Raw genomic sequence first — 19360 nt, forward strand, 5'->3', positions numbered from 1 at the left:
CAGTGGAGATGGTTTGAAGTGCTCATCTTTCAAGTAAATACCAGGCATCTGCAGGATCCCTGCTGGAGGCTCAGCCAGGAGATGTAGCAAGTATTTTGCCCCTTCTGTGATGTTTTCACTCAGCCTACTCGGGGTTGCATCAGGGCGTTTAGTCAGCATGCGGCGTCGCCTCAAGAGATTTATTGCTGCATGTGTATTATCAAATCACAGGTTGAGCTTACAACACAGTGAGGCCATGCCAGGGGTTTTGAATATGTGGTACATCAGAAGTTTGCCTTTAAAACAGAGTAAGAGAAGGGACAATTCCAAATGCTAAATATTTCTAAATTTTGGATGCCTTGGGAATTACCAGGTTTTATGTTGGTATTTTTACTCCATTTGATTGTAGAGGCCAGCTGTACACCAGAGGTCTTGGAGATTGTTTTGTGTAGGAGAATAAAAAGTGTGTGAGGGATAATTTTGTTGATTATTGTTTCCTAAGGCTTTATTGAAACTGCATGAGTACATACAGATAAAGAAGAGCTGAATCAAACAGGAGGAAGTCTTCTCTGTGTGGCTACAGATTTGTTTCAGGACGTGTTGAGCACCCAAACTCCTAAATCTGCACGAAGCAAGAAGCAGTGAATTCTCTGGCCTCGTGCCCCTTTATGCCCCCTCATTTGAGTTGTGAAGTATGCCTTTTATCTGTGGGTCTTTATAATAAGCTTAATGCAAACCCATTGTTCAGTGTGGGAAGTTAACTGCAGCCTTGGAAAGACGCATCTTTCATTTCCAAGTAGCGGGAACTAGCCCCTTGGTATTTGAATAAAAGCACTAACAACCCCATGTTCTACTTAAGTCAGAGTTGTTTTCCTTGAGTCAAGAGGATACGCAGAAATTAAGTAATACATCTGAGAAAACAGAACAGCTCAGCACTCTCTCTGAGAGAAAAACCAAGTAGCATGTTCATGGATTGCATATGCTGGACGTCTTCTTGGCGCTAGGTTGCGATTATAGCTTGCTTCTCTAGGTCCTGCTTTGCCTTATGCTGCTTTGCTTCATTATGGTAATAATGCAGCAGGCCAGCTACGTTAGTTAGATCAGTAATATCAGTATAATGATATTTCAGATAGATAAATTCCTGTTTCTTGCTAAGGTCATTTAATCAAAAAATTTTGATGAACATTACAGATAAGCTCATCTCTTGGTAATACAGTGAGTGAATGGTCTGGAGAGATTAAGAACCAGTGAAAATGTGTTAGCTAGTTTTATCACTTGCAATCCATTGGTGACTAGATCTGTTTTTCTATTTCCATGAGAAATAGCATTTGTGGCTTCTCCGATGACTAATGGTGCTTACTTTTATGTATAACTATAAATCTCACAGAAAACCTGACTTGAGATCTTTGTTAGAGCACTTGAGTCCTTTTTGCCACTCTTGGTTTTTACTGTTCCTTATGTGGAAAACATCTGAATTTTATTTGTCCTAACATTCATTATTAATAGTAACTTCTATAAATGCATGCGCACTCTAGTCTTGCCATGCCGCAGAAGTAACTTGCACAGTTGTCACCCCATTCTCCCCCCTTAATCTTGTAGCCAAACCCGCATCCCAGGTTAATTAAAACTTTTCAGTTCAAGGAGGAGTAAAATTTCTCACCTTTTGTGGAGGTCCACTAAGAGCCTATTATTCCTTCCTGGAGGAAAAGACATTTTTCTCAGCTTTTCTTGAAAACTTAACTGAACTGCTTAGCATAACAAAATTTCCAGACTCCGTAGGACCAGAGAAGAATTGCTCATGCAGGAGAGGAACGCTGCCATCAAAATTCCTGACTCTAGGACAGATAAGGCCTTTTTTTACTCCCAGTGACCACCGAATGTCAAATGTGGAAGCTGTCCTCGGAGCAGAAGGCGTGAGTTTAGTTTCCCTGGTGCCCGCATCTGCCTAGGTTGCAGTGTCACATTTCCGTTCCCCCCCCATCTGATCCAGGGCTTTTGGGTCATCTTTGGAAAAGTATTTGGGGCTTGGTCAGGGTTGGGGAGAGGACCTCCAAAGCTCAGCTTGGACAGGTCTATGGCCGAGACGTTCACCAAGAGAAGAGGAGATGGCATTGAGCTAAGGTCTCGGCCACAGCTTACTTCACTGAGTGAAGTGAGCTCTGGCTGACCGAAGTCTCTTTTGATCTCGGTTTGAAATAATAGTGACCTGTTCTGCACTAAGAGGTGTGACCGAATGGGCCTCCCTCGACCTCGCCGTTAGCAAATGGGAGAGTCCTCTGTTCTTGGTTTCTCTCTGGTAATGGTGCTCATTCGCTGTTTTTTTTTGGAAAGGGTGCTGGAAGTCCCGTTGTGCTGTGCTGGTCTCCACGCAGGCATCCTTCACAGAACCACCGTGCCAAACACACGGTGGTGGATGACAGAACTGAGTGCCCTAGTGCTGAGCTCTCTCTGTGGGTGTAGTCATCAGCAAGTGAAGATTAAATTGCTCGCATACAACAGACCTGGGAATAAAGCACAGGTCTCTGATTCTCTCATAGCCTCATAAAGCTGCTTTTTTAAACTCCAGTGTTCTGCTTAAGAACAAGATGTTTCACAGAGTATCAGCAAAATGGTAAATTTAGACAGATTTATTTTTATCCAACACATTTATTACGCAGCAATTGAGATTTGAGGGAAGATATGGTTTACAAAAATATGAAAGCATCTTTCATAAATAAAGGGAGGATTTGGATTAAATATCCTTTTAAATACAGGACTAGAAGCTTATACCGAGGGCTTTGAAACTCTATTGCTGCCACATATACCCAGATAAAACCCAGAACAACAGTTTAAAAATAAAATAAAATAAAAAATGCTATTAAAGTACATACTGGTGGAATTGTCAAAAACTTGCCTCTTTTTTTTTTCTTTTTCCTTTTTCAATCATGCATGTGTTATTTTTAAAATAAAAACAACTTTCTACAGCAGTCCAGGTTAGCTGATGGAAACAAATGTGTTTTGGAGATGAGTCCAAGGCAGAATTTCCATGTGGATGCTCCATGGTGTAAGCACCGGTAGGCGCGAGCCATGAAAACGGAACAAAAATACCAGGGCTGATTCACAGCCACGTTACTTCACATTAATGCCAGAGTCACCGAGTTTGGTTTGGTAAGTTTTATTTAGACATCGAGAGCAGGCTGGACCCCGTTTCAAAGCTCACAGTGTGATCCGTTAATGCTGGATTAGAAAGAACATTTGTTTAATGGCATTACAGCAGCATAGTGCGGTGGTGAATGTGGTCAATAATCTTTAGTATTGATCTGTGTGAACTGTAATAACATCACAAGAAAATTAGTTCTTTGAGCGTGTTGGAAGAACAAGTCGTTGTTGGGAATCGGTTCATACAATGTACTGGAAGAGTTTCAATTCTTTTCATGGGGAGCAAAAGGCACCGTTGCTTGTTGGGCCCATGGAGGGCTTACCTACCCTTTGCCTTCTGCTTACGGCCTTTCTGAAATGGAGGGCTGAATTTCCCTATTAGAATGTTCTAGTTTGAACTGGGGTATTAGTTTGAACTGGCAAGCAGTATCTCTGATATCAGGCAAGATGAAACAAATGGTGCTGAGCACGTGCTGAATTGATTAAAGTTCAGTTCCAGGAGAAGGCAGTCATTTAAACTGTCTTTTGGTATTTAGTAAAGACTGTGGTAGGTTTTGTTTTGTTTTGTTTTAACATGACTCTGTGTAACACAATGTGTATGTCCCTAAATCCAAATCTAGACAAAGCCAAACCATGCTGGGTGAAGGCTGTTGGTATCTAGCTGTTAAACTGCAGAGAGGAAAAAAAAAAAAAAAAAAAGCTAGTGCCTTTTCATGTTGCTGTTTTTGCAGGTATATGACCTGACCCCTAAACAAGAAAGGGCTGCTATTGGATCAGTAATAGGTGTAGCCTGGCACAAATTAGTTTTCTTACATAATCAGGTGCATTTTTTTATGCTTATCCCGTGTTTCCTGTCTATTGATTATGGCTGAACAAGCAGAATTCAGTTTTAGTGTAATTCTGAAATGATGTTTTTCACACTAATATGTGTAGAGCTTGGCCAGTTTCTCGTGCAACATAAACCAGTATAAGTCAGTATAGAGTAACTTGTGCAGAAGCATGCTGATTTAAAACTTCTGTCGAAGGCAAAAATGCTACTAAAACAAGCAAAGCTGTTCGGGAGTAAAAAAAAACCCAAACCTGAACAAAACCCAAACCAAAAAACCCCAAACCGTCAACTGCTGTTTCCAACTACTTTTTAAGGTTAATTTGGCTCCTGCTGCAGTCCTCCTCTACTTAGTCCATACACATATTTATATTTGTAAGGCTTTACTCTTTAATTTTTACAGCCTTGGTCTTTTTGGACTGATTTATGAAGTGCTGGTGTAGATCTGCTACTTATTGCATGTCTCATGACCAGCTAAATAATAAACCAGGTTAACATTTACAGATCAGCATGATTTTTTGATTTAGTTCACGTGGAATAGTTTAGACATTAATGTTTTAAATGTTCTTCGCATCCTGATATTTATCAGCTTAGGTAAGGTGTTTGGGTTTTTTGTTTGCTTGTTTTCCCTAAGGTTTACTTTCTTAAAACAATTTAAATAAACCTTACACAATTCAAAGATGCTACTTGCAAGTCCTTTGGTCAGTGTTAGCAGCTTAGAGCCTAGAAGATACAGGCAGTACAGTACTGAGCTCTGTTAGCATCCCTAGCCCCTTGTCTTTGCCCTCTAGGCTGCGGGCTCTTTGGGCAAGGTATTGATTGCTAGATGCCAAAATGTCCTAAATTTGAAATGTAAGATTTTTATTTTTTTTTAAAAGGATTGCTTTGTAACTCTAGCAGAAATTTCCATTTCCTCTGCCTGGTGAATAGCTTCTTGACTTTCTTGCAGCAGCAAGAGGTGAGCTGGTGCGTCTTGTTCCAGGAAGCAACTTCTGCAGGCTGACATTTAAGCAGAGCAACTTCTATAGTGTAACATTTAAGTCGCGTTAGAAAATAGAGTATCTGCAAATAAAGGTTGCTTTACCTGCACTTCCTCATCTCTTCTTCTAGGGCTGTTTTAACAAATTTGTGTGACTAATGCCAGACTGTGCATAGTGGTAAATTTTTGGAAGCTAAATCTTCGTTGTATTTAAACCTCGTCCTGATGGAGCAGCTTTAGAAAGGAAAGGATGTTTGCTTTTCTGCCCCTTTGCGTGTCACTGATGACTTTGAGGTGGACCTCAAAGCTAAGCTGATTTCTGACTAAACTTGGTAATGGTACCCTCTTATGCTCAAAAGGTGTGAGAAGGTCTTAACTAAGACTTCAGTTTCTCGGTGAGGAATTGTCTGCAGTGCCCCTTGTAGCTATGTTGCCAGAAAAGCGACTGAAATTTGGTAGTGTCAGCTGAGACTGAAGTAGGTTGAACGAGAAAGTCAGAAGAAAGTGGTGCCATAAATCTGGATTGACACCTGAAGGTCCTAGAATTGATTATTTTTTTCCCAATAGATTAAAATAATTTCACATGCGATCACTTCCTAATTGCTTACAATTAGGAACAATAGTGAAGTCTTACTGTAGAAAAGAAATCATCCATCACTCAAGTATTTTGGGGGATGGAGGAATGCGCCTGATTCCTTATCTAAGTCTTGGAAGACCTTTGGTATTTTCCATTGTTACAAGGTTTTTTTTCCCCTGACTTTATTTTCTCCAAATGAATTGTTCCTATAAAGGAATTTAAACTCTGGATAATTATTGTTCTGTGTTCCAAAAGCTAATAAAAACAAAGCTCAACAGTATGCAGTTGGAGGCCTATGGAAAAACGTGGGTGTAACACACAAAGCAGAAAAACAAACTTTGCTGATGAGGCCAGGAAGCTACGATCACATTTTCCAGTTTTAACTGTATGTGTTGGTCCTAACTGGGAATGTTCTTGTTAGACTGAATTTTTCCGCTCTATTTTATTTTGTAGTTGTTTTTTTATCCATAAACTGTGGACAGGTGAGGATAATAAATATCAAAGATACTTGCATATGACCTCAAACACAGGGAAAGGTTATATTTTTGTAATATTTTATAGAGATGCATGTTGCTTTGTGCTCTGTAAGATTGGAAGGATTTGTTTGCTTCTATTCCAATAGTTGCCCAAAAGATACTCTGGGAATGCTGTCAGGAAATAACCAAATGCCCTACAATTTGGTATTTCAGACAGACCCATTTCTTTGAATTATGAGGCTTTTCTTTCATGCAACTCTTTTAAGTGTACCTCCTTCCCTTCCGCTTTCCAACCTGTACCTCTTACTAAGTTCTCAGGGTATGCTCTCTGATGTGTCTGTTGCCTGTAAATGTTCTCCTCTAAAAGTTTTGATGTCATCATTTCTTTTCAGATATTTTTGAGAAACTGAAAAACATTTTTATTGCTCATTGTTTGATAATGATTTAAGATTAGAGTTAGATTTAGCAGGTTACGGTAATCCAAATTTGTGTGTTAATGATATCAACACTTTAGTTTATTATAAAAGTGTTCAGAGCGGTTTGGATGGGTACATGTCAATCAATTCACCAAACGAAAATCAAACCACCAAGGGAATATCGTGTGTTTATCCAGGCCTTTATGTGTTTTATCGTTCTTCATTTGAGCCCAGAGTAATGTGTCACTGCTCTAATGCTTCTGAAGAAGTTCTTTATGTAAATTCTTCTTCAGGATTTTTAAGGTTTCCTGTGGTGAATATAAAGAACATCAAATCCTATGTTGGTGGGTGGTTTTTTGTTTCTTTAATGGATTGTTTTGTCTGTGTGTGTGTGTGTGTGTGTGGTGACTTAAGGTGGCATACCTACTTATGATTGTTCTTTTCAAGTATAATTTGACCTGAGTTTGTGAGGAGATTGTTTATGTTCTTTTAAAGAGTTGAAGAAAGATGTTGCTATATACTTTTCTTATTGTTAGGTACTGTATAGTCTGGAGAAGGCCAGTAATGTCATGAAAAGACCATAGCAATTCCTGAAGTGGTGGGAAGGGGTAATACTGTGACCTTTAATCCTCTGAGAACAGGTAACTTTGTTGAAAAGCCGCTGTTAGGATTTCAGATTTGAGGACACTGAAATACTCTCTTACCTCAAGTATCGGGTTTGCATGGCAAGGTTTTGGTAGCCGGGGGGCTACAGGGGTGGATTCTGTGAGAAGGTGCTAGAAGCTTCCCCCATGTCTGATAGAGCCAATGCCAGCCACTCCAAATGGACCTGCAACTGGCCAAGGCCGAGCCCATCAGCGATGGTGGTACCACCAGAGCAGAGATTCCTTTGCAGCCCGTGGTGAAGACCGTGGTGAGGCAGATTGTCCCCCTGCAGCCCATAGAGGTTAACCGTGGAGGTAAACAGTGGAGCAGATATCCACGTGCAGCCCATGGAAGGCACCCATGCTGGAGCAGTTCGTGAAGAACTGCAGCCTGTGGGAAGCACCCACGTTGGAGAAGTTCATGGAGGACTGTCTCCCGTGGGAGGAACCCCACGGTGGAGCAGGGGAAGGCTGTGAGGAGTCCTGCCCCTGAGGAGGAAGGAGCAGCAGAGACAAGGTGCGATGAACTGACCCCAACCTCCATTCCCTGTCCCCCTGTGCTGCTGAGGAGGGAGGAGGTAGAGAAAATTGGGAGTAAAGTTAAGCCCTGGAAGAAGGGAGGGGTGGGGGGAAGGTGTTTTAAGTTTTAGATTTTATTTTCTCATTATCGTACTCTGATTTTGATTGGTAATAAATTAAACTAATTTCCCCAAGCTGAGTCTGTTTTGCCCGTGACAGTAATTGCTGAGTGATCTCCCTGTCCTTATCTCAACCCATGAGCCTTTTGTTGTTATATTTTCTCTCCCCTGGCCAGCTGAGGAGGGGGAGTGATAGAGCGGCTTTGGTGGGCAACTGGTGTCCAGCCGGGGTCAACCCGCTCCACCTCAGCTGGGTAATTCAACAGAAATGACAGGATTTCAGCCTCATTCTGTTGTTCCAAGTTAATGGTCACTTTCAGTGCCCTTCCTCTCTGCTGTGCAACTCATCTGTTTGTGCAAAGATCCCTGTATGCTCATAGTTTAGGCAAGGCAATCTGTCAAAAACATAGTCCGCATCGTTGAGAGGTAACGAGGTGGCTCCTGGCACAAAGTGCAGAGCCAGCTTCGCAACTGGTTGGTTGCACTCTTCTCCTATGAAGTACCACAGTGCTGCAAGGGGGGTAGATTTAATCTTTCCTTTGCAAGTTTGAGGCTCAAATCCTGCAGAAGTGTTTTGTCTAAAGAATTGGATTCCCTTAGGTATCACAGAGTTACGCTACATGAGGACTGCTTGCAGTGTGCTTGAATGGGTTGGCTTGGAGTGGGACATTTCGGGTGAGAAGTGAAGGGGAGAGGCGTACTGATTAGAAGGCCGCATCAAGTGCCTCAGCATCTGGAAACAACTTGGCAGTATGGTGGGGACGCTACATGGTTGACACAGCCCTTCATTTTACAAATGCTTTCCTCATGTAGCTTCTGTCCAAAGTTAGGTGAGCTTCTCTGATGCAATTCTGTCTTTGCTGTTGTGTTCTCCAGTTATGATTGAAATGTCGGAAGATATCAAAAATACCCATCAGAGCTGGGATATTTGGTGAAGCGTCTTTTGTTATTTTCTTTTTTATTTTTTTATTTTGAGCCTTCACGTATCAAGCAATTACGGTAGCAAGGCTCATCTCAGTCTTCTGTGAAGCAGTGTCCTTGCCAACCTGTAATGCACCAAGGACTAGCATTAGTTAATGGCTTCAACAGCAATTAAACAGCCCTGTTGTGGTGGGTTTTGTTGCCCCCAACCATTCTTTGAGAAAGATGCTCCTCCCCCCATGTTACATGAAGAGGAGTCAGTGATCTTGGGTAAATACTGACCATTTTTACCACAACTGACTGGCAAGTCTACTGATAATGGTTATTTCTGGGTCATGGATGTTATTGCCTCTTCTCAAGTGGCCTGTTTTCCATGCTGCCAGCTGAGATATCTGTCAATGGAATTCCTTTCTATTTTCTCTCTAAATTTAGTATCTGTGGGCTTTGTTGCGGAATGACCCTCTTGTCTGCTCCTGATTTAGTTTACAGGTGCTGTTATTCTAAGGTGACTTCATGCAACAGTACCTTCTTTTTGATGGACTGTTTCTTTATGCAGTATTGACTACCTCGCCCAGTGGAACCCTCAGCTTCCTGTGAAGCAACATACCTTCTTCTTGAGTGACATTGATTTAATTATGTCTTTAAACAAATACAGGTGTGAGCACTTCTGATTACACTGCAAGAACTTCTTGGCCATGGGGAAAAATTAATGCTAAATTTCTATAGGAATCCTCATAGTTTCTTATTATATTGTAGATTTATTTTCCAGATTTTAATTTCCGACACTTTCACCATCCAGTGAGCAGATTTTGTAAAAAAAAAAAAAAAAAAAAAAAAAGTTCTCAAATACATCATGTCTTAAAATGGCAGGTGAAAGCTTGATTGTTTAGAAAGGGATTGTGAATTCCAGTGATGTTTCAGAGTCAGGAGTAGCTTCCAGGCAGGCTTTACATCACACGTGCTTACTCTAGTGACAGTAGCTAATGTAAAATGAAACCTGATAGTTTTCGTTAGAAAACATCAGAACATGAGTTCCACTGAGAAAATATTGGTTTAAGTCTTACGCTGTCATATAAATAGTTGGATTTTTTTTTTACCAGATGGAGACATATTTTCCTGTCTAAAATTCAAGTGGACAAAAAATAAGAATTTGCACATATTATGAATGCTACAGTACAAATTTTTATATTGAAAAGAAATCTTGTCTTCTAAATAAGTCACCCATCTGTATGCTACTCCTAAAAATTACCTGCTAAGAAAAAAATGTGTAGGTTAAAAAAAAGATCCCAGTGATCCAGTGTGTTTGAATGGTGGACCCGTCGCCAGATAACTTGTGCATTGAGGTGAAGGCATTGTCCATGTGCCGCCTGAGGAAATCTGCAGAGGGGGATGTTTGTCGCTCGAGAACTTGATGTCCTGGGTGGCTGAGCATTTTTTGCAGCGCTCTTTCCCTTTCCCACCACTTTGGTGAGAGCTGCACTGCCTGAGAGGTTTCGCTCTGTCCCCTTAGCAGCTGTGGATGGCGGTGACTCATCCTCTTGTTCCTGTCTGTCACCTGAAGTAAGTAGTGTTCTTGAAAAAAAAATTCACCGTTCTTTCCCTTTTGGTTCATAGTAACCGTGTAAGCCAGAAATTTGTAGGCAACTGTACAGGAACATGCTCAGAATTATGTAGTGTTAAACTATTGCCATTAGGTAAAACAGTTGATCTTTGGCTGCTGCTTTATATACTGGACCATAGTTTTGATCAGATGTGGCATGGTACAGAAATGCAGAACTCTGATTAAATAGTAAATACTCCAGTATAGATGTTGTTCTTGTTCAGCAGGAATGCCCAAGAATTCGCCATGTGTTGAACCACGCTGTAAAATGGGGGTAGATTTTCAAACAGCCTGCAAAAAGTGTTAGTTAGCTATTACAAATGTTCCTGGCTTTCAAAAATACAGTTTTGTTGGAGTTTCCAAGATGACAGGAAAATTTTATGTATACCAGGTCTGAAAGTTATGAATAAGTAGATGTAAAAAAATAAAGCTGCAGAGTGGCCTGACTTTTTTTGCACGTGTAGAGTAAGTGTCGACCGGTTTAATAACTTGTGCTCTAGCCACTGCTATAGTGCAAATGTTTCTCAAAATGCAGAATTGCAAATTGCCATCAAATGCAATGCATTGAGTTATTGAGATAATGATAGTTAATGTTGTGTTTTCCCTACAAATGAAGAGGAAAGCATTTATTTTTCATAAAAGTATGGTGTGCTATAAACAGTTACATACAGACATGCAGCATAAGTGATATGAAATTACAGGACAAGAATTACAGAGGGAGATAATTTGCAAGGAACTTGAATATTGATAAAAGGCATTTTTTCTTATGGGCAGCCTCCTCTGACAGTATTAATTCAGTGTACAGCTTCATTTTAAAATTAATAATATATAAACAAAATAATGCTTGCTTTGCCGCATGCTTGTATTTTATTTATGTATGCACACATGGTCCACTCTAATTAAGCACAGCTCTTTATGGTTTATTTATTTGTTCTAGAGAGGCTGCTTAATATTTGAGAGAAACAGTAACGATGTGTCTGACCTTTGCAGTGGCTGTGTTAATGGTAAGATGGGTTTTGCAGGAACCTGCAAGAACAGTAAAATAGCAGGTTGATCTTTTTCTCCATTTGCTGGAACATGCTCAAGAGACCTGAAAGCACAAGAGGAAAAAAAAACCCAAACCAGTAAGTGGTTAAAGAGTATTTTCTTGTGTTTTCAGATCTCTGGAGGATGCTACTGACAGGCTGAGGCAAAGGGTTAAAAACTTTGTTTCTTTTCTTTTTGTTGTGGTCTGCGTTTTATTACCAAACCACCAGGGTAGTATTTCACATAGTGAATAGTTGGTTTGTTGGTTTTTTTTTTAATGCTAATACAAAGAAATAAATGTAAACAGAGGTGGAGACCCGTCCAGGTTTTAAGTTTTATAGAGTGTGGATAAACATGCATGATTTTCTTCTGTGGTGGTCTTGTAGTGGGATTTGTCACTAAACCTCCTAAAAATACACCTGGTATGTACACACAAATTTTATTGCCTCTCCCTTTTTTATGACCTTTGCTTAATACCGATTCCCACCTCTTTTTCCAAAAAGGTCCCCTGAGCCTGTGCCGTGGCGAGGAGCTTGGTCCTGGCACTTCAGTCTGCCAGTCCTCCCTCCTCCTGCCTCTCCCTGGGGGGCTCCTCTCCCAGCTCCGTGCTCTTCCCTGTTGTGTATGCTGTGTGCACAGCTGCTGTCTGAGGAGGCGCTTGGTTTTATTTCTGATCAAGGCAAAACCACGGGGAGAGGAGGAGTCATTTGTGGCAAGCGCTAATAGCATAGTTTTAAAAAAAGTGGAAAAAGAAAGCAGGTATGGAGAAGCTGATGGATACCTGTGTATTCAGATGGTAACGTTGCTATATATAAAGCAATGGAAATTAAATGTTTATGTTTGTAAAAGGATTTTGATTGATCCAGGCATTTGTGGGTGATACCAGTAAAGAATGATGTTTAACTGACTTCCACATGAACATGACCGTTTCTTACATTCTTCTGTGGAAGATCTGTGTATGTGTACATACAAAATTAATATTCTCATAATGGAAGATGCAATTTGTGGTCTGTTCAGTTGCTCATGTTTTTGCTAATTAATCATTAATCATCTCCTATTGGAACAGTATCTTTTTTCTTTAATTAGCCACTGGTACGTTTCTTAGAAAACTGCCTGCAGAGCAACAGTGCTGCAGCTTATGCCATATATTTCTCTTAAGCAGTAGGTAACATTTCATAGCTTTTGTTTGCTTGATTGCTTGTCTGTTTTGCTCTATCTTTATAAATGTGAAAATTTCCTTTCAGCATACATGCATATATGGTAGTTACCTCAAAGTAATAGTATGCTGCATAGGTTGTTACACGGCGATAGCTTTGCAGAAGACCAGAGGTGGTTGTATTGCAAAGGAATGCAAACTAATGGTACATGCTTCTTCCAGCCAAACTCATTGGAGATTAGTAACAACTTTTCCCTCTCCTCCTTCCTCCCTGCAGAAAATGCAGGACCACTAGGACTAGCTAGTCTTCTGGGTTGTTTTCATGGGTTTTTTTCGTGGTTGGTTGGGGGGTTTGGGGTTTTTTGTTTGTTTGTTTTTGTTTTCTTTTTTTCAGAAGGAGGATGGAAGCTTGGAGAACTGCTGAGTTCTCATTCACCTCCCTTTTTCGTGCAATGTTTAATCTTTTTCTGTGTTGCATAATGAATTGTTAATGGCTCATGTATCTGCCCGGGGAGGGATGAGGAGCTGACCAAGGGCTTATGGGTCAGGATTAAAGGGAGGGCAGGGACAGGTGACATTACAGGGGAGTCTGCTACAGGCCACCCAACCAGGAAGATTGAGCAGATGAGGCCCTCTTTAGACAGATAGGAGCAGCCTTACGTTCACAAGCCCTGGACCTCAACCACCCCAATATCTGTTGGAGATACAACCCAGCAGGGCATAAGCAATCCAGGAGGTTGCTGGAATGCGTTGATGATAACTTCCCTCTCCACGTGATAGAAGAGGTGCTATGCTGGACCTTGTTATCACCAACAAGGCGGGGCTGGTGGGGAATGTGAAGCTCAAGGGCAGCCTTGGCTACAGTGACCATGAAATGGTGGAGTTCAAGATCCTTAGGGCAGCAAGGAGAGCGCATGGCAAGCTCGCTACCCTGGACTTCAGGAGAGCAGACTTTGGCCTCTTCAGAGGTCTGCTTGGTAGAGTACCATGGGATAAAGCCCTGGAGGGAAGAGGGGCCCAAGCAAGCTGGTTAGTATTCCAGGGTCACCTCCTCCAAGCTCTGGAGTGATGCCTCCCAACAAAGAGGAAGTCAAGCAAAAACACCAGGAGGCCTGCATAGATGAACAAGGAGATCCTGGACAAACTCAAACACAGAAAGGAAGCCTACAGAGGGCAGAAGCAAGGACAGGTAGCCTGGGAGGAATACAGAGAAATTGTCCGAGCAGCCAGGGATCAGGTTAGGAAGGCTAAAGCCCTGATAGAACTTAACCTGGCCAGGGCCATCAATGGCAACAAGAAAAGCTTCTATAGGTACATTGGTGATAAAAGGAAGGCTAGGGAAAATGTGGGCCCTCTCTGGAAGGAAACGGGAGACCTGGTTACCTGGGACATGGAGAAGGCTGAGGTACTTGATGATGTTTTTGCCTCAGTCTTCACTGGCAAGTGCTGCACCCATACCACCCAGGTTGTAGAAGGCAAAGGCAGGGAGTGGGAGGATGAAGACCCGCCCACCATAGGAGAAGATCAGGTTTGAGGATCTAAGGAACCTGAATGTGCACAAGTCCATGGGACCTGATGAGGTGCATCCACAGGTCGTGAGGGAACTGGTGGCTGAAGTGGCTAAGCCACTATCCATCATATTTGAGAAGTCATGGCAGTCTGGGGAAAGTTCCCACGGACTGGAAAAGTGGAAACATAACCCCCATTTTTAAAAACAGAAAAAAGGAAGACTTGAGGAACTACAGGCCACTCAGTGTCACCTCTGTGCCCAGCAAGATCATGGAGCAGATCCTCCTGGAAACTATGCTAAGGCACATGGAAAATAAGGAGGTGATTGGTGACAGCCAACACGGCTTCACTAAGGGCAAATCATGCCTGACAAATTTGGTGGCATTCTACAACAGGGTTACAGCGTTGGTGGGGAAGGGAAGAGCAACTGACGTCACCTACCTGGACTTGTGCAAAGCATTTGACACTGTCCCACATGACATCCTTGTCTCTAAATTGGAGAGACATGGATTTGATGGATGGACCACTCGCTGGATAAGGAATTGGCTGGATGGTCACACTCAAAGACTTGTGGTCAATGGCTCCATGGCCAAGTGGAGACCAGTGACGAGTGGCATTTCTCACGAGGTTGGTATTGGGATCAGCGCTGCTTAACATCTTTGTCGGCAACATGGACAGTGGGATTGAGTGCACCCTCAGCAAGTTTGCCAACAACACCAACCTGTGTGGTGTGGTCGACACACTGGAGGGAAGGGATGCCATCCAGAGGGACCTTGACAGGCTTGAGAGGTGGGCCCATGTGAACCTCATGAAGTTCAACAAGGCCAAGTGCAAAGTCCTGCACATGGGTCCGGGCAATCCCAAGCACAAATACAGGCTGGGTGGAGAATGGATTGAGAGCAGCCCTGAGGAGAAGGACTTGGGGGTGTTGTTGATGAGAAGCTCAACATGACGTGACAATGTGCATTTGCAGCCCAGAAAGCCAACCATTTCCTGGGCTGCATCAAAAGAAGCGTCACCAGGAGGTCGAGGGAGGTGATTCTCCCGCTCTTCTCCACTCTCATGAGAGCCCACCTGGAGTACTGCGTCCAGCTCTGGGGCCCCCAGCATATGAAGGGCATGGACCTGTTGGATTGAGTCCAGAGGATGGCCATGAAGATGATCGAGGGCTGGAGCACCTCTCCTGTGAAGACAGGCTGAGAGAGTTGGGGTTGTTCAGCCTGGAGAAGAGAAGGCTCCAGACCTTATAGCAGCCTTCCAGTACCTAAAGGAGGCCTACAGGAAAGCTGGAGAGGGACATTTTACAAGGGCATGGAGTGATAGGACAAGGGGTAATGGCTTTAAACTGAAAGAGGGTAGATTTAGATTGGATGTAAGGAAGAAGTTCTTCACTGTGAGGGTGGTGATCATCACGGATCTGTGGCAGGGTTTTCCAGAGCTGAGGGCTGTATTTTAACTTCATTGTTGGTTGTAGGTGTCATTGCTTCAGGAGAATCCTGGCGGTGTCAGGGACGTCATAAACTTTCACCTTCTTCTCCTCATCCCACATTGAAGTCTGAGAGCAGTCGGGTGTCAGTGTTTTACAAAGACCCACAGTCATTAGTCCCCACCAGACTATTTCAGTGAATGGACTGCTGGAGCTGGGGCAGCAAAAAGGACAAAATGATTGAGCTGCCCCCCCAATTTTCTGAAGAAGTTTGTGTTTAAAATATCAGTGGAAAATAACTGCACAAAGTGAAATAGTTTATTATCTGCTCTGTTACTTCTGGTAGTGTAAGTGAAGAGTTCTTGGCTTGGGCTTTAAATGATGTGTGTGATTTGTGGTCTGTTTCTGATGCACACTGGTTGTGAAATGAGAAGAAAATCGAAGCTAACAGATACGTTGCTCTGCCGCATTCGGGTTCCGTGTCTCATGACGGGGCAGAGCTGCCAGTAAGACACTTGGTGGGAGACAAGACCCTTTGGCAGGGACAGGGTTGCACTGCAGATGCGGCCAGCTGAGACCAGCCCTGTGGCCACCTCTTCTCCCTGCTCAGAGCTCCCAAATAACCTGACCCTCCTGCAGCTGTGGCAGGGATCAGTATAATTACCCTGTGGCTGGAGAGGCAGACGGTGCCCGATGCCACTCCGATTGAACTGCAAGGGAAAAGGGGTTAAGCTGGGATAACGCTCCAGCGTCATCCTGGCAGCTGAGAGCATCACCTCTGAGCCTTCTCGCTCCAGCTGGCTCTAGCAGAGCCGGAGCAGGAGGGGCTGAAGTTTGCTATACGCCTCAGAGCTTACGTGCTGGCAGAACGCAGCTCGCTAGTCGCTGCCATGTTGCCAGGGCAACCCACCTATTTTCCAACAGCAGCCCGATACATCCTCTGCCCTGCCTTTGCTGGAGTGCTCTGGTTGGCACTTAGGCATGCTTTGATGGGCTTTGAATCTAGCTTGCGTAGCTAACTGTTACTTCTGCTGGGAAGATATATTCCATCTCCCTACCCCGAGTCGTTAGAGAGAGGTCTGTCTTGGATTTTAGCATTTAATTGGAGCGTATCTATGCATGTCCATGCACGGAAGTTAAATATTGCACTTGTTTGTGCATTTTATGCTCTTAAGGGAAGGGAGCATTATATCGATGTTCTCTAGCGCTACTAGAGCAGTTTAAGCTTCATTCCCTTTTTTCCCCCTGATATTTCCATGCCTTTTGGGGGGCTTGTTTGACCATATCTACCTGTAAATATGGCCTAAATCTTCCTCTCAGTTTTTTACAAGCATTAATTAGTGGTTCTTGCGCGCGTGAATAATGTAGCCCGTGGAATACATGCTCTTTAATGGTATCTTTGATAATCTATGGAGAATTTAAACCACAAATTATAAGAAGCAGTAGAAAATGAATGTTAACACTGTTTTGCAGCAGAAATGTCTTTTGAAATGTGTCATTATCAGTAATAGAGGCTTTGCAGTAAAAAGTGACCAGATATTTTTGTTTTTTTCCACTCAGCTGTCCCATTTCCTCCAAGTCACCGGCTCACAGCTAAGGAAGTGTTTGATAATGATGGAAAACCTCGTGTGGATATCTTAAAGGCACACCTTATGAAAGAAGGGAGACTGGAAGAAAGTGTTGCTTTGAGAATAATAACTGAGGGAGCTTCAATTCTCCGCCAGGAAAAAAATTTGCTGGACATAGATGCACCAGTCACAGGTTAGTATGGAGTTATGATGAAGGGGATGGCTGCTTGTTTGGGACATGACAAGTAATGCATTAGTGTATGTGGCTTCCTAAGAAGCTGAAAGGCAGCTTAAAGATCATTTGTTCTCTCCAATACTTGATTCTTTCTTTGTCTGCTACCACTAGGATAATGGAGGCCATCAAGCAGCTTGTAAATTAGAGGAAAGGTTCACATCTGCTGAGCCCTTTCTGTTCCTAAGGCAGAGAACATTTTTAGTCTTTTAAGAGAAGATTAGAAGAACTTTTTTAAACTTGAAAAGTTATCTGGCCTTTTGCACCAGGTATTAATTCCATAATTTTATAGATGTCATTTACCATAGTAGCACTGTTCAGACATAAAGACAGCATTGGGCTCTGAAGGAAAAATGGCGTCAGAGTAAATGGAAATTTTAATTAAATGCTAAGGAAAATAATGAGTGCAGAAAAAAGGAAAAAAAAAATTAGCAGAATCCTGGTTTATGTTGCCTGGGGGATTAATGAATTGTGTTGGTTGCAGAACCCATCCTGCCCTTGACTATCAAATGCTACCACCCACTCATTAATCCTCAGGAAATGCCTTATACTTTGAATTTCCTTCTCTAATTGTCTCCTGCCTCTGACTGCATTCTGAATGTATGAATGCATTTGCTTGCTTTAATGTGCCTCCTCCCTTGTTTTGTTGTTGTTATCGGATATGAATGCGTTTTTGGCAAGAAATCGATCTGTGGCAAAGAAAGTTAGCTGTGGGGCAAAAGACAACTAATTCCAGCCGGCTTAAACTATGAAACCAAACTATAAAACTTGGTTTAAGAAGGCAGGTCCTTTTATCACCTGCGTTTCTGGAGAGCCCTGAAAAAGTAAAAGAAGTAGGTTCACCTGCTGCAGAAGAAGGGTTACCAGTCTTTCTTATCAGTACTGGTAGCATTCACCAAAACCTACATCAAAGTAGCAAAACCTTCATTTTCAGGAAGCCTTCTTTGAAACTGAAGAGCATAGTGTCTGGACTAGAATGATTCACGACTAATTAAAGCTTGTAATTTTAAAAATGACATCCAAATAGGGGATTGTAGCTTGACCTGGAGAGGTAATGTGTATCATCTTTTATGTAATAATTAGCTTGTCATGCTGCCATACAATTCTGATGGAAAAGATGTCAATCACGTTGCAGCTTATGGATGAATAAAGGAAATCAGATGAATAAAAGGATTCCCCGAGTAGACCGAGAGTAAAGATCTACAGACATTTTCTTTGTGACTTCAGGATAAATGGAAGAAGTCGTAGAGGTGCAATACCATTGTCCATAACTGAGCGGCAGACATGCAGAAATGCTACCTTTCTGTGGATTTTCTCTTTGTTTTTTGAGTGTGGGTTTTGGTGTGATGGGGGAGGAAATTGGGGGGAAAAAAAGTAAAACTCGTAGCTTGAGATAAGAACAGCTTAATAGGACAGAAAGGAGGAAACTAAGAATGATAATAATAACACTAATAAAATGACAATAATAATAATAATGGTAAAAGATTTGCTCACCACTCGCTGACCGATGCCCAGTTAGTCCCTGAGCGGCAATTCCCCTGCCCCCACTCCCCCCAGTTCCTATACTAGACGTGACGTCCCATGGTATGGAATACCCCTTTGGCCAGTTTGGGTCAGCTGCCCTGGCTGTGTCCTGTGCCAACTTCTTGTGCCCCTCCAGCTTTCTCGCTGGCTGGGGATGAAAATCTGAAAAATCCTTGACTTTAGTCTAAACACTACTTGGCAACAACTGAAAACATCAGTGTGTTATCAACATTCTTCTCATACCTGACTCAAAAGTATAGTACTGTACCAGTTACTAGGAAGACAATTAACTCTATCCCAGCTGAAACCAGGACATTAATCCATTGAGAGATGTAGACTGTAGGAGGATGGGTCTGGTGTGTTGTGTCCTGACTGATTTCCATAAGTCCATGTTTAATGCTCTCTCTCTCTTTTTAATTTCTCTGTTTAAAAATCATTTCTTAAATGCTTTTGAAGGTATCAGAGTTGTTCTGAATTATATTTTGGAGATTAATCTCCTGAAGGTTACCCCGTTGTATAACACTGGTATAATTTAAGTCTTTGATTCTTTTTTCAGTTGAGCGTACATCTTGCTTTGTTCCTGCTTTTGAAATTATTCTCATGCAGTGATTGCGATACTGCAGCATTCTTCAGGGCGGCTGGTAGCTACTCTCTTTTAAGCTGGCGTAGGAAAGCTCAGCTCCTAATGCTTGTTAGCAGGGTAGCTGAGAAGTGCTAATGTTCTG

General features: G+C 42.4%; 1 protein-coding gene across 2 annotated transcripts in view; it reads left to right on the forward strand.

Annotated features, from left to right (window-relative positions):
• The window catches only part of PPP3CA (protein phosphatase 3 catalytic subunit alpha), a 200470-nt gene that overhangs the window by 69739 nt on the left and 111371 nt on the right, over nt 1-19360 (forward strand). For both annotated transcript variants that reach the window (XM_049814903.1, XM_049814904.1), the window contains exon 2: nt 16872-17072. In XM_049814903.1, the coding sequence (XP_049670860.1) occupies nt 16872-17072 (201 nt within the window). The remainder of the gene's footprint in view (nt 1-16871; nt 17073-19360) is intronic.

Source organism: Accipiter gentilis, chromosome 12 (genome assembly GCF_929443795.1).
Source record: "Accipiter gentilis chromosome 12, bAccGen1.1, whole genome shotgun sequence".
Lineage (NCBI taxonomy): Eukaryota > Metazoa > Chordata > Aves > Accipitriformes > Accipitridae > Astur > Astur gentilis.